This window comes from Oncorhynchus clarkii, chromosome 30, assembly GCF_045791955.1.
Source record: "Oncorhynchus clarkii lewisi isolate Uvic-CL-2024 chromosome 30, UVic_Ocla_1.0, whole genome shotgun sequence".
In the NCBI taxonomy this organism is placed as follows: Eukaryota; Metazoa; Chordata; class Actinopteri; order Salmoniformes; family Salmonidae; genus Oncorhynchus; species Oncorhynchus clarkii.
Genome location: NC_092176.1, coordinates 22,696,020 through 22,721,618, shown reverse-complemented (window position 1 = coordinate 22,721,618; position 25,599 = coordinate 22,696,020). Strand labels below are relative to the sequence as shown.

Below are 25,599 nucleotides of genomic sequence, written 5' to 3'. Positions count from 1 at the left end.
AGTTCTGCTTTAGTGAATGCACAAACACAAACACAAACAGTCAGTCTGTCAGACAAGGCTGAGATTTACACATTTAGTTTGAGATATAGTGACACTGAGCGAGGGAGGGAAAGGTCATTTGTCATTTGCATGTTAATGTTAGAGGATGTTTTCCATAGGTCAGAGCCAACTTGCAGGATGTGTTTTGCATTGAATAACTGTACACAGAGAGCATCCCACTTTACTGCATCTCACTATGTCAAGATGTTAGAACATAAGAGTGAGTAACTGTCCCTATAGCTTAAAACTGCCACAAAAGAGAAACAGCAATAATAATTAATGCAGCATAAATGTATGTTTATGGAAATATCAGCACTGGTTGGGATGCTATCATGGCAGCAAAAACACACACCAAAATGCAAACGCATTGTCCAGTTATTCTGCAGTGGATGCGGCTAACCTCCTTTCTGTCTGCGTCATTATTCATGTTCTCAGTCAATATATTGTCCTCCTAGAAGCACAGGATGCACATACTGTTGTTTATGCATTAAACATAACACAGACACACAATGCAGTGTTTATGCATGATCAAATAAATCCAGTTTGATGTTGCCCCAATTCTGAAAGAGGAGGATGCCATCAGAATAATGATATGACTGGCTCATTAAAATAACTGTGTAGCCTATACAGTGTGTGACACCAATTGACATAACATGTATAGACATCTGACATGGTAGGACATCTCATACATTAGATAGTGAAGGTTGGTTTGTGAATAAAGGAAACTACCCTGGAACTGACCAGTGATCTCCTGTCCTGTTATGAAACTGTTTAAAACGAACTGGGAGGGATATGTCCTGTGTTTCTGTAGTAGCCTAGGCTAGTCTACCACCCGCTACCGGGTGGAGGCGACACTGCGCTCTTCTCCTCTATCAGAGCGCGAGCTGCATCTATAGTCCTGTCTCTCTGAGATCATTATCAGTCACGGCAACGGGTCGCAACACACACCGATCTAGAGCGAGCGAATAGAACACCCCCTAATTTCGACCCACCGCCAACCGGGGAGGGGAAACGATCGAAAACACCAGTCTTCCGCTCAACAACACGTCTACCATTTTTACGCATGTAACCACGATTTCTCCAGTGACGTTACCGTTGGATGTGGGGTTGGAGGCTACTCGGATACAATCTGCTAGTTTATTTTCACTGCAGTAAAACGGTTTGCTCCGATCCTCCCCCCGAGTCACGGATTTGAGAGGGAAGCAGCGCTATGCTGCTGGCCGACTGACCAGCCATTGATACGGCGAGGGGATCTCTGCAGTGGACCTGTGAATGTGCGTAGTTTACCCGCATGCAATGTTTAGCCTATTAGCATCACGCGCTATATTTCACAGAAAACGGAAATCTTCTATTTTTGTGAACATGTTCATTTGATTATTAGATCGGCTATAATTATTTTTTGGGGGGAGGGGGGGCTGTTTTCAGCGCACTGTTGTGTTGACGCCATTTTCCTCGGGTTTTTCTATAAAAATATTATTGCACCATTTGACAGCTATCCAGGACGCTGTCAGTGCATACGGCAGGTTCTGTACATGTGACTACATGGATTTTAAATGATCTTGATAACATATTTACACGACAGACTCGTGTGTTCGAAAACATTGGACATGGGTAAGTAGGCTAGCCTAGTTCACTATAATTTCTTACCACCTTGAATTCTTGCAGTCTAAATGTGAATTGAACATGGTTATATGTAAGGCCTATTTATATTTATTTGCGGTTGACTGTAATTTAAAAAAGTGGACACATCCAAATAAACTTTTAATGTGTAGCTTGTTTTGACTGTATAATGTTTCAAACATGTAACTAAACTACCTGCTACAGTGTTTCTCTGTAGACTAGTAGGTGGATGTTCTCCCATACAGGATTATACACGTCCAGAAAAGCATTGGAGGAATCTCTGTCTAGCCATAGCTGTTACCACGATTAGGTAGAGTAGTCTACTAGTACTTACACTTGGATCATAGCCTACAAGCACATTTTTAGCAAATATGTTTCCTTCATTGCCGACTGGATTGTTTTAGCAGCGGCATATCACAATCTTGGTTGGTCAACAGCACCAAGGAGAGGGGCATGGATTGGTGACTGGTTGTAACTATGGTACTACTGTGTGTGTGTGTTTCTGTGTCTGCGTTGTGGAGCAGGTGGAAGGCATAGATATAACCCTCTGACCACTGGTCTAGGCCAGGTCTTGAACCAGTAACCATTTGCCAAGTGCATTGTGTCCTGTGCCATTAAAGGAGTCCATACCTCTGAGATCTTCTAGGAGTTGTAGTGTAAGACTATTCATGGTCCCAGTGTGGGTGGTGGTGTGAAGGGTTATACACGCATCCTAAAGGCAACTGTAGATTGATGAAATCACTGTAAATATGTCATATTTCTGTCATACTCTGAGAGTATATAAAACAACCCATTACACCAAGAGGTCTAAACCTTCAGAGAAGGTCCCATGATGTTGTAGCCTATAAGGACACTTCCACCCTCCCCTAGGGTGTGTGAGACCCTGCTGGTATGTGAGAGAAAGCCAAAGCAAGCAGATTACTGCATCACCAGTCTGTCACAAATGGCCATGATCTAATCTCAGGATGGAGTAACAGTCCACTCTTTAATTGGCTAGATATAAGCACAAAGCAGTAATTTCATAGCAAATTACTTTCCAGTGTCTTTGCGATTCACTGAAACAAGCACCACTTTTTACCATTTGGTACCAGCTAGGTAGTTACTAACTGGAGTTTTTCAGAGTACCCAAAGGTATTGTACACTGTTACCATAGCAGCTGAAAGAGGACTGTCAAATAGAGCACTCCACTTTAGTGTCAGGGTCAGGGCAGGAATGCTTTGAGCTTACTTCAAGAAACCAGTTACAGGCTAAACCCATCAACCTCTTGCCCCTGGACTATTTCACGGTGTGTTTTATATAATACAGTGTTAACTTGTATGCTCTGGTAGTAGTCTAATTTAAAGTGTGACCCATTAGGGGAATTAGACCAGGCAGATTTGAACCAGTGTATGTGTAGGCTGTAATTATATGCAGTTTCTTCTGAAAGTATTCCTACCCATTGATGTATTCCACATTTTTGTGTGTTAGAGCCTGAGTTCAAAATTGATTAAGTAGATTTTTCTCACACACAATACCTCATAATGACAAAGTGAAAACATGTTTTTCGATTTTTTTTTGTGCTTATTTATAAAAAATGTAATACAGAAATGTCTAATTTACATAAATATTCACAACCCTGAGTCAATACTTTGTAGGAACACTTTTGGCAGCGATTGCAGAGGTGAGTCTTTCTGGGTAAGTCTCAAAGAGCTTTAAACACCTGGATTGTGCAACATTTGCCTGTTATTATTTGGTTGTTGGTCTTTGCAAGACAATCATTTTCAGGTCTTGCCATGGATTTTCAATTAGATTTAAGTCAAAACTGTAACTCGGCCACTCAGGAACATTCACTGTCTTCTTGGTAAGCAACTGTAGCGTAGATTTGGCCTTGTTTTAGGTTGTTGTCCTGCTGAAAGGTGAATTCAACTCCCAGTGTCTGGTGGAAAGCACACTGAAACTAGGTTTTCATCTAGGATTTTGCTTGTGCTTAGCACCATTTAGCTTCTTTTATATCCTACTTTTGTGCCGTATCGCAAACAGGGTGCATGTTTTGGAATATTTTTATTCTGCTCAGGCTTCCTTCTTTATCACACACTGTTGCTGGTATTTTGGCCCATTCCTCCATGCAGATCTCCTCTAGAGCAGTGATGTTTTGGGGCTGTTGCTGGGCAACACGGACTTTCAACTCCCTCCAAAGATTTTCTATGGGGTTGAGATCTGGAGACTGGCTAGGCCACTCCAGGACCTTGAAATGCTTCTTACGAAGCCACTCCTTCGTTGCCCGGGCGGTGTGTTTGGGATCATTGTCATGCTGAAAGACCCAGCCACGTTTCATCTTCAATGCCCTTGCTGATGGGAGGTTTTCACTCAAAATCTCACGATACATGGCCCCATTCATTCTTTCCTTTACACGGATCAGTCGTCCTGGTCCCTTTGCAGAAAAACAGCCCCAAAGCATGATGTTTCCACCCCCATGCTTCAAAGTAGGTATGGTGTTCTTTGGATGCAGCTCAGCATTCTTTGTCCTCCAAACACGACGAGTTGAGTTTTTACCAAAAAAAATTGGTTTCATCTGACCATATGACATTCTCCCAATCTTCTTCTGGATCATCCAAATGCTCTCTAGCAAACTTCAGACGGGCCTGGACATGTACTGGCTTAAGCAGGAGGACACGTCTGGCACTGCAGGATTTGAGTCCCTGGCGGCGTAGTGTGTTACTGATGGTAGGCTTTGTTACTTTGGTCCCAGCTCTCTGCGGGTCATTCACTAGGTCCCCCCGTGTGGTTCTGGGATTTTTTCTCACTGTTCTTGTGATCATTTTGACCCCACGGGGTGAGATCTTGCTTGGAGCCCCAGATCGAGGGAGATTATCAGTGGTCTTGTATGTCTTCCATTTCCTAATAATTGCTCCCACAGTTGATTTCTTCAAACCAAGCTGCTTACCTATTGCAGATTCAGTCTTCCCAGCCTGGTGCAGGTCTACAATTTTGTTTCTGGTGTCCTTTGACAGCTCTTTGGTCTTGGCCATAGTGGAGTTTGGAGTGTGACTGTTTGAGGTTGTGGACAGGTGTCTTTTATACTGATACAAGTTCATACAGGTGCCATTAATACAGGTAACGAGTGGAGGACAGAGGAGCCTCTTAAAGAAGAAGTTACAGGTCTGTGAGAGCCAGAAATCTTGCTTGTTTGTAGGTGACCAAATACTTATTTTCCACCATAATTTGCAAATAAATTAATAAACAATCCTACAATGTGATTTTCCCTAATTTTGTCTGTCATAGTTGAAGTGTACCTATGTTGAAAATTACAGGCCTCTCATATTTTTAAGTGGGAGAACTTGCACAATTGGTGGCTGACTAAATACTTTTTTGCCCCACTGTATTTCTGATCAATTTGATGTTATTTTAATGGACAAAAAATTTGCTTTTCTTTCAAAAACAAGGACATTTCTAAGTGACCCCAAACTGTTGAACGGAAGTGTACGTAAATGACAACAAAACAACTTTTTGGTCTGTGTGTGTGTGTGTGTGTGTGTGTGTGTGTGTGTTTCAAACTTGTTTAGCTGTACTAGAATTCTTAAAAGGCCGCTAACATTTTTATATTGGTTATCGGTATTGTTTTTTTTGGCAAGGAAAATATCCCTAGGTTAAATACTTATTGACTCAAGACATTTCAGCTTTTCAGTTTATATTAATTTGTAACATTTTAGAAAGACATGATTCCTCTTTGACATTGTGGGGTATTGTGTGTAGGCCAGTGACAAAATCTAAGTTTGATCAATTAAAAATTCAGGCTGTAAAACCAACAAAATGTGGAAAATCGAGGGGTGTGAATACTTTTTGAAGGCGCTGTATCTGATATGTGTGGTGTGGGGCTTCTTGTTGTCATGGCAACTGGAAACATCTTGGATGGTGGACTGCAGTAGCGTACTAACAGAGGCTCTCACCATTTGGAATCAGTTTGGATTCCTGGAGCAAATTCAAAGCCCATGATGTAGGCAGGCTAACTGTTAGGGCCAGTGTTGGAATCATAGGGGAACCTAGACCTGTGACAGGGCACCCTTTAAGAGTTCATGGGTACTCTCTCAAATGTGAAAATTGTTAAGGTTGGTCCAGCTGTGATAGTAATTCTGGTTTGAGACCTGAGCCAAAAGCAGACCCATCGACTGTACCTGCCAGTGCATAGGTATTAAGGACACTTATTGTAAAGTGAGACCTAATCGGCTACACTGGCTTTCTCTGCTTGTTTCTTCTCCATCTGAAGTGATGTGAAACAGAGGAGAGGAGTGTGGCCAGATGTCCCCTGTGTTCCCTCTCCTCTGGGTAACACTGGACCCCAGCCAAGACTGGAGAGAGAGAGAGGGAGGGAGGCAGCAAGATGGGGGAGGGGGGGTAGAGAGAGGATAGAGAGAGAGGGAGGGAGGCAGCAAGATGGGGGAGGGGGGGTAGAGAGAGGATAGAGAGGGAGGGAGGGAGGCAGCAAGATGGGGGAGGGGGGGTAGAGAGAGGATAGAGAGGGAGGGAGGGAGGGAGGCAGTAAGATGGGGGAGGGGGGGGGGGTAGAGAGAGGGGGAAGAGAAAGAGCTGGTCAGAGGGGCAAGGGAGAGAGGGGGAATAGAGGAAAGAGATCCAGGGACAAATCTAACTGTTGGCGGACTCTGAGCTGCGTATCAGTACAGGAACACCTTCTGGCAGAGAGGGAGGAGGCAGACAGAAGGGAGATAGAAGGAGAGTGGGGTGAGTTAGAGATGAGGGAGGTAGAGGGAAGGGAGAGAGGGGGTATGGTAGAGGGTTAGGCTCCTGCTGCATTTGAAGTGGTTTAACATTCATCTACTGTCCTACCAGCCATGCTCATACAGCAGACTAATGCAGAGCCTCAATGGCAATGTGAATGTTGAGGACCTGTCTGTCCTTTGGTTATGTGATCAGGGATAGCAGAGTAAGCCATGTCGCATGCATGCCCGCACACTTGCAAAAACACACACACATACACACACAGGGTTGGGGGGTCTCAGACTGGTAAAACATCAGGAACTGCTTTAGTCTATTAGATTAATGCTGGGTGTGTGACTTTATCAGGGGCATTATGCAACCACAGCCACTAAGACCTGTGTTATCTTACTCTCACATGATGTCTAAGAATGTTTTAACCAGCTCAGTCTCTCTTTGTGTGTGTTATGGGGGACAGATCACATCCTCTTAAACCATGGTTCAACTAGTTAACAGAATCAAGGTTTTTAGCCAGGATACAGTCTCATAGCAGCAGCCAACTGTTAGGGAGCCACTGGTTTATACAGATCAGTCTCTACAGATCAGTCTCTACGGGCAGTTCCATCCTTTTATCCTCATCCACCTATCTCTGTTAAAGAGACAGTCGGGAGGAGGGCGAGAGAGAGAGTAGCTGGCATCAGATGTATGAGTCTCTGCAACACTCCTACACCAAGAGACACCAAATCTTCTACAAGAGCCATCATACTCAGTGTGTGTGCGTGTGCGTGTGCATGTACGTGCTTGCGGGAGCTATTTCTGAGTCCGCCTAAGGCTGCTGGGTTTGCAGCCTTAAAAGGTTGTGTTTCGGCTGGGCCTCTCTCTCTTTCTCCCTCTCTCTATCTTATACCCATATGCACAAGGAAGAGGATCATAGCTTTCATCAAAGTGCTCTTCAAGTACGTGTTGGAGTAGTAGTTGATGAAAATGAAAGATTTTAATAGTCTAAATTCTGTCCTATTACTGCCAAAGACGGTCCATTTTCTGCACACACACACACACACACACACACACACACACACACACACACACACACACACACACACAGTGAAGGAAAGGCCTTATGCTGGTTAGAGGGAAACTGTGGGTAGAGCTGGCAGCGTTAGGAACATAATAAAGCTATTTATGCAGCCAGTCTGGCCTCTCACAATCACCCTGCTGTCTACACGGCATACAGAGAGGTGTGTGTCTGTGTGAGAGTCTGAGGCTCAGAGCGAGAGAGGCTCAGTAAGGGTCATCCTAACATAAACACAGCCTCATTTCCAGTAACAGAAGCATAGACATTAAAGCATAGACCAGTACATAGTGATAGCGCTGACGTCATCTACGTATTCCTATGGAAACCTCCCGATGGCGCATGAAGCTGGAACTATTTGAATTTGAAGCGCACCATATTGCTCAATGTGGTTGAATTGAACCAACAAAATTTTGTAAGGATCATGGTGAAAGTGGCTGTAACTAGCAAAGGATCATGGTTGATGTAGTCATTTTCATCCTGCCTGAGAGAGTCAACCGGAGCTTCCTGGTAGCCTGCCGGCCCGTGATTGGTCTGCCAGCACGTGGTCCTGTGTGACAACAAATGTAGCAGTCAGAAAGGATCACTATCACTATTTAATTAAATATCTCCATTTGTAACAAACTTTAAAATAATTCACTGTGGGGATCGAACTTGATAACAATAGACTAATTTTAGAGCCCGACAGCTCTAAAACAGCTCTGTTCTGGCGATCGTAATTGACAGGGCAGACCAGGGATTTTGGAATCGCTAGGTTGCTACTCAGTAGCCGCCCAGCAGACCTTGTGACTTCATGCTCCAGAGCGGACACTGAGCCTGAACAGAAGTAAGTAATAGCAGGGTTGGTAAAACTATACTCTATTCCGTAGGTCTTATTAGTTGTGTATTAATGAACTTCAAGTGTAAAAAAACAATACTTTTTCCTAAGTCTATTCAAAGCTACATGGACATGGAGCTGGAGATGTGGAATCATCTAGCTGTTTGATATGGTTTTGCCTCAGTTGTAAATGTCTTCTTAAGGTCTTGTAAATGATACCATTTAGTGTAGACAGAGCAGTGTAGAGACTGCTGTTGTGTCCTCCTCAGAGGATCTGGTTGGTCACTGGATTTGTTGCTATGTGGTTGGATTTGGCAGCTGTCCTTGTTTTCCTCTCATTGTTCCAAGGGAGAGTCCTGGTCCATGAGCACAGACACATTTGGGGTGGCTTTAACACATGCCTTAGGGCCCAGTCACTGCACACACACACATACAGGGGGGTTTAAAATATGCCATTGGGCCGAGTCAGAGAGGACCAAACCCGACAGAGAGGACCAAACAGGGACATACTGCCAGAGCTGTGTGTGTGTGTGTACAGTCATACTCTGATAGTCTGAAACTCTATAGTGTATTATGCTGGTTATCCAAACCCTCTGTGAGCAGAGCATTTAAGACCTCCAAGGCCTGTTGGCTAACATGACAACAGGGGATCAGCTGTACAGGACGGGAGGCTGATCCAGGGGCTAACACACACACACATACAGGAGCCTGAAGTACACGCTAACCCAAACCCTAAGTACATAAACTCTCAGTATGAAATGTGCAGATGACAAGTGTAGCTGAGGTTTATTTCAATAAATTCAAATCGTGGATTACAGTTTCTCCTGACCCATAGATTACTTGTAAGGTCAAATAAAGACGTAATGTACACAGAACATATCCTTTGAAACAATACAATGTTTGTTAAACGTGGCTCATGTCGGTGTGAGGGATGGGACTCACAGGAGCTGGAGTGTGAAGTGTACTGTTTGTTTTGGTCGCTGTTTTTGTGTGTATTTGTTCATGGAATAAAAGTGTGTGTGTGTGTGTGTGTGTGTGTGTGTGTGTGTGTTTAGGCTTTGTACATACACATCTCTCAGTTGGATTAGACATGTCTACTGAGAGATGGATGTAATACTGGTGGTAGTCTGACTGGCTCACTGAGTGACAGGGCTTTATGTGTGTTTGTGCTGAGTCTGAAACAAACACACCCTCTTCCCTAGAGAGCAGAAATGGCATTATAGGTGGACAACTCTGATCCTCGAGTGCCGCAGTGTCTCTATGGATGTGTGAAACAGGTCAGACGCAGTTTTTTTCGAGATCAGCTAGTAAACCACATCTGGAAAAATAATGTACCTTCCCCCTCCCCCTCTCCCTCTCAGTCTACGCAATTCCCTCCCTCTGCTGAAGGAGAAAAGGAAAAAAGAGCCGTCAGCTTTTTCATCTCAATCTGCAGCTTTTGTTCTTGTGTCCTCAGGCTAGCTTCACCCTCCCTTTAGAGAGCTGGAGAGGAATGTCTTCATTTTACATTGAGAGAGTGAAGGAGAGAGAAAGAGCGGGTGGGGAGAAAGAACGTGTGTGTGTGTGTGAAATGTTGTTTACACAGTGTAAAATGTAAATGAGTGTGTATGGCATGCCTGCACAGCTCTCTGCCTGCTCATGCACCAGTCTTAAACTCTGAGACACTAAAGCGTAATTCAGAGTCCACAAACGCAGAGCCGCGATAGTCCGGCGGCCCATTGTGACATAGCTATGCGGCTGAGACCACCGTCCACGGGGGATGCACAGCGGGGGATGCACAGCAGGGGATACACAGCCGACCGCTCACCTCCCCAAAATTCCAAACCAACGCAGATCTGCGTGCGCGTCCTGTATTCATTTGAATGTGTTGACATTTGGAGAAGTTGCTTGAGCTGCACTGAGAATTCCAAAGGTATAAAAAAAGCCAACAGTTCCATTTTCTAGAACACTGCTGTGCGGACGTGTACACGTTTTGGACTCAAATCCTTACTGCCACTACAAATGGTATGTTTCAAAGTTTTGATAGTAATTTCTCTCTCTCTCCTCTCTCTGTAGTTTGGCCTTGTTGGATTACATGTGTTCCTGTGGGAGAACCAATCCAGAAGCAGTAGCTAACATTCCTAAGGCAACCCACTCTGACGGACAGCCACTCTCTGCAAACCTATTGGCTAGCTGCTGCCGCTCTCTGGATCCTGACTGGTTCTGGCGGGAGTGTGGATGGAGTCGAGGGATCTGGTTAGCTCAGCCCGACCTAAAGAGGCGGAATTAGGAGGTGGAAGGGCTGAGCCTGAAGAGAAAGAACCGGAAAGGGCGGGTCTGGGGCCTGCTTCGCGGTGTGATGAGGTCATTGGTGATGTGATGGGTGAGCGCTGGGGGTCCCATGGAGAAGGGGAGGGGCTAGAGGAGCAGGAGTTCTCCATTAAAGAAGCCAGCTTCCAGGAGGGGAGTCTGAAGCTGAAGATCCAAACCACCAAACGCACCAAGAAGCCCCCCAAGAGTCTGGAGAACTACATCTGTCCCCCGGAGATCCGGATGACCATCAGGCCCCCCTCAGGAGAGGGCCGAGGGGGCCGGCTAGGGGGCCGTGCAGCGCAGGACAAGGGACCCCCTAGGAAGAGGGTAAGGATGCCTTTTAGATACGTTACTGGTATGAATACACTGTTGCTAATGTAGCTTTAAATGATGCTGAAGCATTTTGAAATGTTAGTCAGCAGTTTAGAGCTGATTGTTTGGTTGTGTTGCCCAAAGAGATGATCAGTAGGGATGTAACAATTCACGGATACGCATCAAATGTTTAAGTGTTTAAGATGTTCAAATGTTTAAGATGCAAGTGCATCGGTCCAAGGGAATCCAGACCAATCCAAATGAAGCGTGCATCGGTAAGGAAACAGACTCAAACGTTACTAATCTCAAATTCACAGATGTTTTTTAATCTTATTTTTTTTCTGCCTTATTCTGAAAATACCTCATCTGTTGTGACTGAGTTGATGCATCCTCTCCTTCAGGATATCAAACGTTTATGCATATAACTGTGTATAACATTGATCTACAAATCAGATAATAACTGTGCACTGTGCGGGAGACACAGCTGCTCGCGCCAACGAGAGGTAGGGCTACCCTATCCCTGTTCTAATATACGTAGGCTAGATCTGCGCGGCAACTTCAGCATTCAGATGTTTGTAAAATAGCTTTGGCAATATTAAATCACTCCCACTCCATCCACTTACTGAGTTGTTAGGTAGTCAGAACACAAGTAGACCTCTTGACCTTTTCCACATTTTGTTACGTTACAGCCTTATTTTAAAATGGATGAAATAAAACATTTTCCTCAGCAATCTATACACAATACCCCATAATGACAAAGTAAAAACAGTTTTTTTGATTTTGCAAATTTATAAAATATAAAATAATACCTTATTTACAGAAGTATTCAGACTCTTTGCTATGAGATTTGAAACTGAGCTCAAGTGCATCCTGTTTCCATTGATCATCCTTGAGATGTTTCTACAACTTGATTGGAGTGGCAAATTCAATTGATTGGACATGATTTGGAAAGGCACACACCTGTCTATATCAGGTCCCATAGTTGACAGTGCATGTCAAAGCAAAAACCAAGCCATGAGGTCGAAGGAATTGTCCGTAGAGCTCCAAGACAGGACTGTGTCGAGGGGAAGGGTACCAGAACATTTCTGCAGCATTGATGGTCCCCAAGAACACCAAGACTCTTCATAGAGCTGGCCACCCGGCCAAACTGAGCAATCGGGGGAGAAGGGTCTTGGTCAGGAAGGTGACCAAGAACCCGATGGTCACTCTGACAGAGCTCTAGAGTTCCTCTGTGGAGATGGGAGAAACTTCCAGAAAGACAACCATTTCTGCAGCACTCCACCAATCAGGCCTTTGTGGTAGAGTGGCCAGACAGAAACACTCCTCAGTAAAAGGCACGTGACAGCCCACTTGGAGTTTGCCAAAAGGCACCTAAAGACTCAAACCATGAGAAGCAAGATGCTGTGGGGATGTTTTTCAGTGGCAGGGACTGGGAGACTAGTCAAGATTGAGAGAAAGATGAACAGAGCAAAGTACAGAGAGGTCCTTGATGAAAACCTTCTCCAGAGCGCATAGGACCTCAGACTGGGGCCAACGTACACCTTCCAACAGGACAACGACCCTAAGCACACAACTAATGAGTGGCTTCGGGAAAAATCTCTAAATGTCCTTGAATGGCCCAGCCAGAGCCCGGACTTGAACACGGTCGAACATCTCTGGAGAGACCTGAAAATAGCAGTGCAGCGACGCTCCCCATCTAACCTGACAGAGCTTGAGAGGATCTGCAGAGTTGAATGGGAGAAACTTCCCAAATACAGGAGTGCCAAGCTTGTAGAGTCATACCCAAGAAGACTCAAGGCAGTAATCGCTGCCAAAGGTGCTTCAACAAAGTACTGAAAAAGGATCTGAATACTTATGTAAATGTGATATTTCTGTTTTTTTTATTTTGTATAAATTTGCCAACATTTCTAAAAACCTGTTTTTGCTTTGTCATTATGGGGTATTGTGTGTAGATTGATGAGGGAAAAGAAAAAGGGAAAGGGATCGGTGGCGGCTAGTAGGCCGGTGACGACGACCGCCGAGCACCACCCGAACAGGCGGGGGAGCCAACTTCGGCGGGAGTCGTGACACGTAACAAAATGTGGAAAAAGTCAAAGGGTCTGAATAGTTTCCGAAGTCACTGTGTGTATATATATATATATATATATATATATAAAAACTACTAGAAGCCATCTGTAAATCAATGGGAACAGTTACTGTATGAAATATAGATCTTAAAGACTACCAACAGAATACAGATTAGGAAAAAGTTTATCTTCCAAATATACTGTTGTTGAACGATGACTCTTCACTTCACTGACTCTCACAGTTCCCCAGAAACTTGTATGGTTGTCTGGACTGACCGCTGCAAAAAGAATGTTGGTGACCAGATGGTGCCAAGGAAACAACATTAGATACATTTAATAGAGTAGTCAAAAAGTTCAAAAGCTTATGAGATATTATAATGCAATTATGTTTGAATTCATTAATTGTATTTTGAATATCTGTATCGAATATTGATGTATGCAGGCTGATTCTATCCGTGTGTGCCTTGTTCCCACAAACAATTAGACAAACACAAGATGAGTTATCCATGATGTTTTGTGCATAGATATATCCACAACATGAGCCAAAGGAGGGAGGGGGGAATAGGAATGGGTCGCACCTACTAAGAAGGGGGAGGTAGAGGGGAGATGAGATGGGGAAAAATAATGCTTATTAAAAAAAAATCTATTTCTTTGCATATGTACTTTTTGAACATTATGGTCTGTCTGATCTGAACCTTCACAAAAAAAATACAATAATAATCAAAAAGTTTACTAATATAGGGACGACCAATGTCATTTTTATGGGTCATTGTTATCAAAAGCACTGTCGAAAATACTGTTTTAGCTGTGTAGGCTACCGGAGTGGACACAACTTACATCTTGCTGATTGCACATCTAACTACTGATTGGGGCTTTTTGATTGCCAGGTTCAAACAGTCAGTGCATTCGGTCATTTTTACATGAACAGGTTAAATGTGTAATTTCATAAAAAGGACAGCAATCATTTTTGCGAGCCACACTGATTGGAACAGGAGAAGAGCTCTGTCCTCCGTAACTTTCCAAACGCTAAAAACCATTCGCTTTTGAGACAGGTGAAATCCAAAGCTGTTATATTAATTGGCTACGTATGTCATAGCTAGTTTCTAAATATAAATATTGAAATATTACTAGCTCAAAACATTATAATCTGCTATACAATGTTCCCTCTAAGCTGTGTGACTGTCACGCAGAAGAAATATCAGCAATATGAACTTCACTTACATTTTTTAGAGTTTTCCCCATTAGTTACGTTTCCCTTTACTGTGGGAAATGTGATCGAATCACTGCAATATTAGCTACTTTCAATATCACATACCGAAACAAAACGAGCTATGCAAGACTTAGTATGCAAAACTAAGTATGCAATAGATTTTGTTGTAGGCAGAACGCTTTGAGGTAGGATTCTATTACATTGACAGGCACGACTGAGGCCCATACGCTACACAGACCGGTGCGTCATAACCAATCAGAGCTGCAGTAGGCCTATATGCAAATAGATCATTGCCATATATGAGGTCTGTGCCATTCACTTTGAACTGGACTGTTTTTACAGCATGAGCGGTCGTGAGTAGATGTGCTTGTTTTAAGATCAAAGCGAGAGCAACATGTGTACATTTGTTCATATCCTTTACTAGTTAGAGAGTTATTAGCCCCGTTATAGATAATTTGTTGTCAGGGGAGTGATTGCTTACTACATTTCTAGACATCTTTGAAAAGTGAGTCAGACAAATAACCTTTTTTTTTTGTCTTTTGAGACAGGCTTGAATAAGCTAAGTAGTCAATAGGCAGAGGGTAATGTAATTTGTCTGATTATCTGTAATAATGGTATGGTAATAATGATGCATTTTATTTTGTGAAGTAGTTTCTTGCATCAAACAACACAACAACCTTTTCAGTCACCTCCTTGTCTGAAGGACAGGTGGATAAACAGTCATGTCAAGCCCTGCATGTTTTTTCAAAAGTCTCATGGAATGTAGGCCTACATTGAACACCACACATTGGCTGCTACTGTAGGCTGAATGATAGAACAGCTATTTCCATGTTAAAATATTATTGGATGCATTTTCTCCATTGTTTTTGATGGTAGGCCACTGGTAGGTCTACATTTTGATCCAATAGCCGCAGTAGCCTACTTGACTACTGTTAAAACTAACTTTAAAGCGGGTAAAACCTCAGTGTTCACAGTAAACGCGCGCCGGAAGGTACACAGAATTTTCACAACGTTCAAGTTTGTGCTTAGCAGACCTGAAATTTTACTCGGTTATGAAAAACATATCATATCGAATTGAACCTAATCACATCGGTTCGTTCCACTAATCGAATCGTTTTGAACTAAAAGTCTCATTCCTGCATCGTATCGGAGCCCATGTATCTAGATGCTTATCAAATTGTGCTTGTAAGGAGAGATCCCATCCCTATTGATCTGATCAGATTCTGATAGTTTAAAATATGTTGTTGAATAGTTGTAATGTAAATGTCCTTTAAACGTTACCTGTGTTGGATTGACTGTTTGAGGGTTTTCTTGTGTGATGAATTTGGCTCTCGTCTGCTGTTGCCTATAGCAACTGAGAAGGTAAGTTTATGTTGATGGATATGTTCCGATTGTATAGCTATTGTTATTTTATTTTTTATTTAACTAGGCAAGTCCGTTAACAACAAATTCTTATTTACAATGACGGCCTCCTGTGGGGACAGGGGCTGTAATTAAAAATAAGGACAAAACACACATCATGACAAGATAGACAACACTACATAAAGAGAGACCTAAGGCATCAACACATGACAACACAGCATGGTAGCAACATGACAACAACATGGTAACAGCACAAAACATGGCACAAACATTATTGGGCACAGACAACAGCACGAAGGGCAAGCAGGTAGAGACAACAATACATCATGCAAAGCAGCCACAACTGTCAGTAAGAGTGACCATGATTGAGTCTTATTGTGGGTGTATATAGATAGATATATTCTGGGTTGACTGTCCATGTCTTAACACATTTCCAAAGACCGAAAGTTTGAGGAGTGATTGATAGAAAGACCAGTATTGCTGTTTAAATGAGATGCCATCACTCCACCCCCCTACAACACCACTTAATGGGTTTTCTGACAGTGTGTGTATAAATACATTTTTGTGTGTGTGTGTGTGTGTGGCAGTCTCTTCTAGAGTCATTAACCTGTGTTGACTTGCTGTGTGCTCAGCTCTTCTCATACACTATGCAGCTTGCTGTGTGCGTGTGTGTGTGTGTTTGTTCCTTTCATACACCCAGCACCTCGCTGACTCTCTCTTTTCCCTGGAGAGCAGCCATCTTGTACCCAAGCATCTCATTATGTGCGCAGTATTGAGTGTGTGTGTGTGTGTGTGTGTGTGTACTAGTACAGAAGTGAATGGATCTTAGGTCATTGGTATACAGTGCCTTGCGAAAGTATTCGGCCCCCTTGAACTTTGCGACCTTTTGCCACATTTCAGGCTTCAAACATAAAGATATAAAACTGTATTTTTTTGTGAAGAATCAACAACAAGTGGGACACAATCATGAAGTGGAACGACATTTATTGGATATTTCAAACTTTTTTAACAAATCAAAAACTGAAAAATTGGGCGTGCAAAATTATTCAGCCCCCTTAAGTTAATACTTTGTAGCGCCACCTTTTGCTGCGATTACAGCTGTAAGTCGCTTGGGGTATGTCTCTATCAGTTTTGCACATCGAGAGACTGACATTTTTTGCCATTCCTCCTTGCAAAACAGCTCGAGCTCAGTGAGGTTGGATGGAGAGCATTTGTGAACAGCAGTTTTCAGTTCTTTCCACAGATTCTCGATTGGATTCAGGTCTGGACTTTGACTTGGCCATTCTAACACCTGGATATGTTTATTTTTTAACCATTCCATTGTAGATTTTGCTTTATGTTTTGGATCATTGTCTTGTTGGAAGACAAATCTCCGTCCCAGTCTCAGGTCTTTTGCAGACTCCATCAGGTTTTCTTCCAGAATGGTCCTGTATTTGGCTCCATCCATCTTCCCATCAATTTTAACCATCTTCCCTGTCCCTGCTGAAGAAAAGCAGGCCCAAACCATGATGCTGCCACCACCATGTTTGACAGTGGGGATGGTGTGTTCAGCTGTGTTGCTTTTACGCCAAACATAACGTTTTGCATTGTTGCCAAAAAGTTCAATTTTGGTTTCATCTGACCAGAGCACCTTCTTCTACATGTTTGGTGTGTCTCCCAGGTGGCTTGTGGCAAACTTTAAACTACACTTTTTATGGATATCTTTAAGAAATTGCTTTCTTCTTGCCACTATTCCATAAAGGCCAGATTTGTGCAATATACGACTGATTGTTGTCCTATGAACAGAGTCTCCCACCTCAGCTGTAGATCTCTGCAGTTCATCCAGAGTGATCATGGGCCTCTTGGCTGCATCTCTGATCAGTCTTCTCCTTGTATGAGCTGAAAGTTTAGAGGGACGGCCAGGTCTTGGTAGATTTGCAGTGGTCTGATACTCCTTCCATTTCAATATTATCGCTTGCACAGTGCTCCTTGGGATGTTTAAAGCTTGGGAAATCTTTTTGTATCCAAATCCGGCTTTAAACTTCTTCACAACAGTATCTCGGACCTGCCTGGTGTGTTCCTTGTTCTTCATGATGCTCTCTGCGCTTTTAACGGACCTCTGAGACTATCACAGTGCAGGTGCATTTATACGGAGACTTGATTACACACAGGTGGATTGTATTTATCATCATTAGTCATTTAGGTCAACATTGGATCATTCAGAGATCCTCACTGAACTTCCGGAGAGAGTTTGCTGCACTGAAAGTAAAGGGGCTGAATAATTTTGCACGGCCAATTTTTCAGTTTTTGATTTGTTAAAAAAGTTTGAAATATCCAATAAATGTCGTTCCACTTCATGATTGTGTCCCACTTGTTGTTGATTCTTCACAAAAAAATACAGTTTTATATCTTTATGTTTGAAGCCTGAAATGTGGCAAAAGGTCGCAAAGTTCAAGGGGGCCGAATACTTTCGCAAGGCACTGTATCTCCCTCTCTCTCAGCTCTCTCTCTCTGTAGCTCCTTTTCTTCCTTCGCTACAATACATAGGGTCAAATTTTATATGTAATTGAAACCGGTCATTCAGGTGCGCACGCACACACACACACACACACACACACACACACACACACACACACACACACACACACACACACACACAGGCTGATCCTCAACACAGGGGCCCCACAAGGATGTGTACTCAGCCCTCTTCTGTACTCCCTGTTCACCTATGACTACATGGCCACACACGCCTCCAACTCAATCATCAAGTTTGCAGACGACACAACCATAGTAGGCCCGATTACCAACGATGACGAGACAGCCTACAGGGAGGAGGTGAGGGCTCTGGCAGAGTGGTGCCAGGAAAATAACCTCTCCCGCAACATCAACAAAACAAAGGAGCTGATCATGGACTTCAGGAAAAAGCAGAGGGTGCATGCCCCTATCAACATCGACGAGACCGCAGTGGAGAAGTTGGAAAGCTTCAAGTTCCTCGCCGTACATATCAGTGACTATCTGAAATGGTCCACCCACACAGGCAGTGTGTTGGAGAAGGTGCAACAGCGCCTCAACTGAAGAAATTTGGCTTGGCCTGTAAGACCCTCACAACTTTTTACAGATGCACAATTGAGAGCATCCCATCGAGCTGTATCACTGCCTGGTACAGCAACTGCACCCCCCGCAACCGCAGGGCTCTCCAGAGCATGGTGCGGTCTGCCCAACTCATCACTGAGGGCACACTGCCTGCCCTCCAGGACACCTACAGCAGCTGATGTCACAGGAAGGCCAAAACGATCATCAAGGACATCAATCACCCGAGCCACGTCCTGTTTACCCCGCTATCATCCAGAAGGCGAGGTTAGTACAGGTGCATCAAAGCAAGGACCGAGAGACAGAAGCTGTTTTTCAATCTCAAGGCCATCGGACTGTTAAATAGCCATCACTAGCCGGCTACCACCTGGTTACTCAACCCTGCACCTTAGAGGCTGCTGTCCTATGTACATATACATGGAATCACTGGCTACTTTAAATAATGGAACACTAGTCACTTTAATAATGACTACATACTGCTTTACACATCTCATATGTATATACTGTATTCTATTCTACTGTATTTTAGTAAATTCCACACTGACATTGCTTGTCCTAATATTTATATATTTCTTAATTGGATTATTTTACTTTTAGATTTGTGTGTATTGTTGTAAATTGTTAGATATTACTACACTGTTGGAGCTTGGAACACAAGCATTTCGCTACACCAGCAATAACATCTGCTAAATATGTGTATGTAACCAATAACATTTGATTTTGAATAGAGCTGACATCAACCACTGACAGCTGGTCTCTGCTCTCCGTTTGTGGTCACAGACCTCTCTCTCTCTCTGTCTCTCCTCTAATGAAATCAGCACGTGGCCTCTGCTGTCTCTCTAACCCTCCTCCTCTCTCACACAGCCACATTTGGTGTCACTGTAGGGCTCTGTGTAATGTCTGTTCAGGTCCCTAGGGGAGTGTAGTGTTTGCTGTGTGTGTGTGTGTGTGTGTGTGTGTGTGTGTGTGTTTAGAGCAAACTTGCACTTTGACCCTCTGATCCAGAGCGATCTCCCTCTCATCCTGTCTGTCTCTCTGCTAAAATTGGCAGTTGCTGCCGTGGTGTCAGGGACAGGAGTGAGCATGCTCACTGACTGGGTTGCAATGGGTTGTTGTCATCTTCTCTCTCCCTCTCTCTCTCTCTCTAGTCTATCCCACTATTTCTCCCTTCTCTCTCTTTTTCCTATTCTCCTTTCTCCTCTATCCCTCCATTCAGCTATTAGCTATCATTGTAATATAGACTGGAACTGTGTGTGTGTAAGAGAGGCAGTCTGGGGCTGCCCTCTCTCTTTCTCTCTCCCTCCCTCTTTCTTTCTCTCTCTCTCTGTCTCTATCTCTCTAACCACCTCTCTCTGTCTTTATATCTTTCCCTGCCTCTCTCTTTCATCTCTCTGTTGTGAAGTGGCAGATGGTGACAGAGAGTAGAGGAGAGGCCAGAACGTGAGCCATAGAGAGAGGGGGGAGACGGGCATATGGAGAACCTGGTTAAGAGGCCCCTTCAGGGCGAGAGGTGTGTATGAGGGGGAGGGTAGGGGGGAGGAGAGAGAGAATTATTATCAGATTCACAGTGCACAGTAAGTGATGTGGTGTATGTTCTGTCTGTGTGTTAGTAGTGGAAGATGAATGTGTGTGTTCTGGTATAATGAACCTTGGGTCAACCCCTGCATCACTCTCCCTGACACATTCAGTTTGCAGTCCAACACACACACACAGAGCCGGGATTGTGGTCAGAGTGTGTGTGCCAGATTTCGCTGTTAATCCATCTCACTATCTGTGGACAGAGATAAGGAGAAGCTGTTAAAGCAGTCCAGTCTGTCTTTGTGTGTGTGTGTGTGTGTGTCTCTCGCTCGCTCTCTCTCTCTCTCTCTCTCTCTCTCTCTCTCTCTCTCTCTCTCTCTCTCTCTCTCTCTCTCTCTCCCCCCCCTTGTGTGTGTGTCTCTCTCTCGCTCTCCCCTGTGTGTGTGTGTGTGTGTCTCTCTCTCTCTCTCCCCTTGTGTGTGTGTCTCTCTCGCTCTCCCCTTGTGTGTGTGTGTGTGTGTGTGTGTGTGTCTCTCTCTCTCTCTCCCCTTGTGTGTGTCTCTCTCTCTCTATCTCCTTGTGTGTGTGTGTGTGTGTCTCTCCCCTTGTGTGTGTATGTGTCTCTCTCTCGCTCTCCCCGTGTGTGTGTGTGTGTCTCTCTCTCTCTCTCTCTCTCTCTCTCTCTCTCCTTGTGTGTGTGTGTGTGTCTCTCTCTCTCTCTCTCTCTCTCTCTCTCTCTCTCTCTCTCTCTCTCTCTCTCTCTCTCTCTCTCTCTCTCCCCTTGTGTGTGTGTGTCTCTCTCTCTCTCTCTCTCCCTCCCTCTCCCCTTGTGTGTGTGTGTCTCTCTCTCTCTCTCTCTCTCCTCTTGTGTGTGTGTGTGTGTGTGTCTCTCTCTCTCTCTCTCCCCTTGTGTGTGTGTGTGTGTGTGTCTCTCTCTCTCTCTCCTCTTGTGTGTGTGTCTCTCTCTCTCCTTGTGTGTGTGTCTCTCTCTCTCTCCTTGTGTGTGTCTGTGTGTCTCTCTCTCTCTCTCTCTCTCCCCTTGTGTGTGTGTGTGCGTGTATTTTGAGTGCCTAAGTGTATCCTGGCTTTGGACATAAACACTTATCTCACCGCGGCAGCCTCTATGCTTGGTGGTCCCCTGAGCACTGTGTGTGTGTGGGTGTGGGTGTGTGTGTGTGTGTGTGTGTGTGTCTGTGTGGTGTGTCTGTGTGGTGTGCCTGTGTGGTGTGCCTGTGTGGTGTGCCTGTGTGGTGTGTCTGTGTGGTGTGTGTGTGTGGTGTGCCTTTTGATGTGTGAATTTATCCCAGGAATGGGTGGCGGTTGGTGACCTGAGGGACTTGATGAGTTCATAAAAGCTGTGTGTGTTACTTAAGACATGTAAATGAGCTGTTGGCTGTACCCTGGGCAGTGTTTTTCAGTATGTCTTTTATCAAATTAAATCATATTTTATTGGTCACATCCACGTTTACAAACCTGTCAATTCTGTGGGTGACTGGTCTACTGGCCGGTCTATTCATGTGTTCTAGCCTGTAGACCAGGGTTCCCCAACTTTAGGCGGTCATTTTATTTGTCCCCCCAAGTTTTCTGACCAAATAAAATATGCATTTGAAGTCAGTAGTTTACATACACTTAGGTTGGAGTCATTAACTTGTTTTTCAACCACTCCACAAATGTCTTGTTAACAAACTATAGTTTTGGCAAGTCGGTTAGGACATCTACTTTGTGCATGACACAAGTCATTTTTCCAACAAATGTTTACAGACAGATTATTTCACTTATCATTCACTGTATCACAATTCCAGTGGGTCAGAAGTTTACAAACACTAAGTTGACTGTGCCTTTAAACAGCTTGGAAAATTCCAGAAAATGATGTCATGGCGTTCGAAGCTTCTGATAGTCTAATTGACATAATTTGAGTCAATTGGAGATGTACCTGTGGATGTATTTCAAGGCCTACCTTCAAACTCAGTGCCTCTTTGCTTGACATCATGGGAAAATCAAAAGAAATCAGCCAAGACCTCAGAAAGAAATTGTAGACCTCCACATGTCTGGTTCATCCTTGGGAGCAATTTCCAAACGCCTGAAAGAACCACGTTCATCTGAACAAGCAATAGTACGCAAGTATAAACACCATGGGACCACGCAGCCATCATACCGCTCAGGAAGGAGATGCGTTCTGTCTCCTAGAGATGAGCGTACTTTTGTGCGAAAAGTGCAAATCAATCCCAGAACGACAGCAAAGGACCCTGTGAAGATGCTGGAGGAAACAGGTACAAAAGTATCTATATCCACAGTAAAACGAGTCCTATATCAACATAACCTGAAAGGCCGCTCAGCAAGGAAGAAGCCACTGCTCCAAATCCGTCATAAAAAAGCCAGACTACGGTTTGCAACTGCACATAGGGGACAAAAATCGTACTTTTTGAAGAAAAGTCCTCTGGTCTCATGAAACAAAAATAGAACTGTTTGCCCATAATGACCATCGTTATGTTTGGAGGATAAAGGGGGAGGCTTGCAAGCTGCAGATCACCATCCCACCCGTGAAGCACGGGGGTGGCAGCATCATGTTGTGGGGGTGCTTTGCTGCAGGAGGGACTGGTGCACTTCACAAAATAGATGGCATCATGAGGGAGGAAAAGTATGTGGATATATTGAAGCAACATCTCAAGACATCAGTCAGGAAGTTAAAGACTGGTCGCAAATTGGTCTTCCAAATAGACAATGACCCCAAGCATACTTCCAAAGTTGTGGCAAAATGGCTTAAGGACAACAAAGTCAAGGTATTGGAGTGGCCATCACAAAGCCCTGACCTCCAATCCCATAGGAAATTTGTGGGCAGAACTGAAAAAGCGTGAGCGATCAAGGAGTCCTACAAACCTGACTCATTTACAGCAGCTCTGTCAGGAGGAATGGGCCAAAATTCACCCAACTTATTGTGGGAAGCTTGTGGAAGGCTACCCTAAACGTTTGACCCAAGTTAAACAATTTAAAGGCATTGCTACCAAATACTAATTGAGTGCATGTAAACTTCTGACCCACTGGGAATATGATGAAAGAAAATAAAAGCTTAAGTAAATCATTCTCTACTATTATTCTGACAGTTCACATTCTTAAAATAAAGTGGCGATCCTAACTGACCCAAGACAGGGAATTTCTACTAGGATTAAATATCAGGAATTGTGAAAAACAGAGTTTAAATGTATTTGGCTAAGGTGTATGTAAACTTCTGACTTCAACAGTAAATGTTTTGATGTTTGACACCAGCAAATCAGCTCCAAGTCATTTTAATGTTGGAAATCTGTTCCAAAGTATTCCCACACATAAAAGAGAGATACTTTTGTATATATACTGTATGTGGACACCCCTTCAAATGAGTTGATTCGGTTATTTCAGCTTTACCCGTTGCTGACAGATCAAGCACACAGCCATGCAATCTCCATAGACAAACATTGGCAGTAGAATGACCTTAATGAAGAGCTCAGTAACTTTCAACGTGGCATCGTCATAGGATGCCACCTTTCCAACATGTCATTTTGTCAAATTTCTGCCCTGTTAGAGCTGCCCTGGTCAACTGTAAGTGCTCTTACTGGGATGTGGAAATGACTAGAGCAACTACGGCTCAGCCGCAAAGTGCTGAAGCACGTATCGTGTAAAATCGTCTGTCCTCGGTTGCAAGTTACAGACTGCCACTGGAAGCAACGTCAGCACAATAAATGTTTGTTGGGAGCTTCATGAAATGGGTTTCAATGGCCGAGTAGCCGAAGATCACCATGCGCAATGCCAAGCATCGGCTCTAGTGGTGTAAAGCTTGCTGCCATTAGACTCTGGAAATGTGTTCTCTGGAGTGATGAATCACTCTTCACCATCTGGCAGTTCGACAGACGAATCTAGGTTTGGCGGATTTCCCTAAAACGCTACCTGCCCCATTGAAAAGTGGCAACTGTAAAGTTTGGTGGATGAGGAATAATGGTCTGGAGCTGTTTTTCATGGTTTGGGCTAGGCCCTTTAATTCCAGTGAAGGGATATGGCATTCTTGATGATTATGTGCTTCCAACCTTGTGGCAACAGTTTGGGAAAGGCCTTTTCCTGTTTCCGCATGACAATGCCCCCATGCATAAATTGAGGTCCATACAGAAATGGTTTGTTTTGCGATTGGTGTGCAAGAACTTTATTGGCCTGCACAGAGCTCTGACCTCAACCCCATCAAACAACTTTGGGATGAATTGGAACACCGACTGCGAGCCAGGTCTAGTCACCCAACATCAGTGCCCAACCTCACTAATGCTCTTGTGGCTGAATGGAAGCAAGTCCCCGCAGCAATGTTCCAACATATATTGGAAGCCTTCCAAGAACAATGGAGGCTGTTATAGCAGCAAAGAGGGGACCAACTCAATATTAATGGACATAATTTTGGTTGGAATGAGATGTTGGAGGAGCAGGTGTCCACATACTTTTGATCATGTAGTGTACGTAATTATATACAAATGTAAGCAGAGTTTGAAATTATTATGTTTAAGCCAAATGTTATATCTGTTTGTCCTTCTTGTGGTCAATTTGTGATTGACAAATTATTTGTAATTAGGTTCCAGCCCCTTACCATCCGCTCAAGAAAGAATTGGCCCACAGCTGAATCTACTTGATGATCCCTGATATAGAGGAGCGCTTCTCTGTGTGAGGGAGGGGGGTGGGAGCAGAGTTGTGTGTTTCGGGGGGGTGCCTCTGAGTGATTTACCATCACAGAAACACCAGCTGTCCATCTGTGTCTACCCCACCCCCCACTACCTCACACACACACAAACACACACACACACACACACACACACACACACACACACACACACACACACACACACACACGTCCCTGCTCTTCTGAGGGGATGTATGACTGTGCAAAATGGCCAAAACAACGTTTTATACACGCGCGCGCGCGCACACACACACACACACACAAACGCTTCTGCTTCCTAATCCGAACTGCTGGTGCTGCAGTGCATAACCTCAAATGGAAGGAAAGACTGCAAGGTCACTCTCTCACACACACACACACTCCCCCACACACACACTGGTAGGCTGGCTGCACAGAGACAGAGGCGAGGTGAACTCTGACCCTGCCTGACCTTCTGGGGTCGCAGAGACAAGAGCAGGCTGGGGAATGTTGACTAGACCAATAGTGTGTCTTTATGTGAAGGAGTCAGGGTTGAGACAACAGCAGTCTGGCCTGGCCTCCACTCCCTCAGCTGTCTTGCCCTGAGGGATGGACTATGTGTATTAGGGCTGTGATGATACCAGTTAGGCAATATTTTTGCCATGGCAAAAAAGAAAACACGAAGCAGACCAAACTCTTAGGTCCTTTAAAAACCTGCTGTATGTCAAATATTGTGTGATATAGCTTGGAGAATAAACAAATGTGACTGGATGACAACAGTGATGTTTGTTTCCAACATTAGGGCAGGTTTTCCGAAGTTAAACCTGCTTTGTGTTTTGTTTCCTTGCCACAATACTAATGAGTATCGCGATTAGTGATGGGGAGGGG

The 25,599-nt window shown here is 44.0% G+C and overlaps 1 protein-coding gene across 1 annotated transcript in view; it reads left to right on the top strand.

Annotated features, from left to right (window-relative positions):
• Positions 1-975: 975 nt before the first annotated feature.
• The window catches only part of LOC139390224 (SET-binding protein-like), a 104,623-nt gene continuing 79,999 nt past the window's right edge, over positions 976-25,599 (top strand). The window contains exons 1-2 of the mRNA XM_071137481.1: positions 976-1,650; positions 10,293-10,856. Coding sequence (XP_070993582.1) covers positions 10,455-10,856 — 402 coding nt within the window. The 5' untranslated portion in view covers positions 976-1,650; positions 10,293-10,454. The remainder of the gene's footprint in view (positions 1,651-10,292; positions 10,857-25,599) is intronic.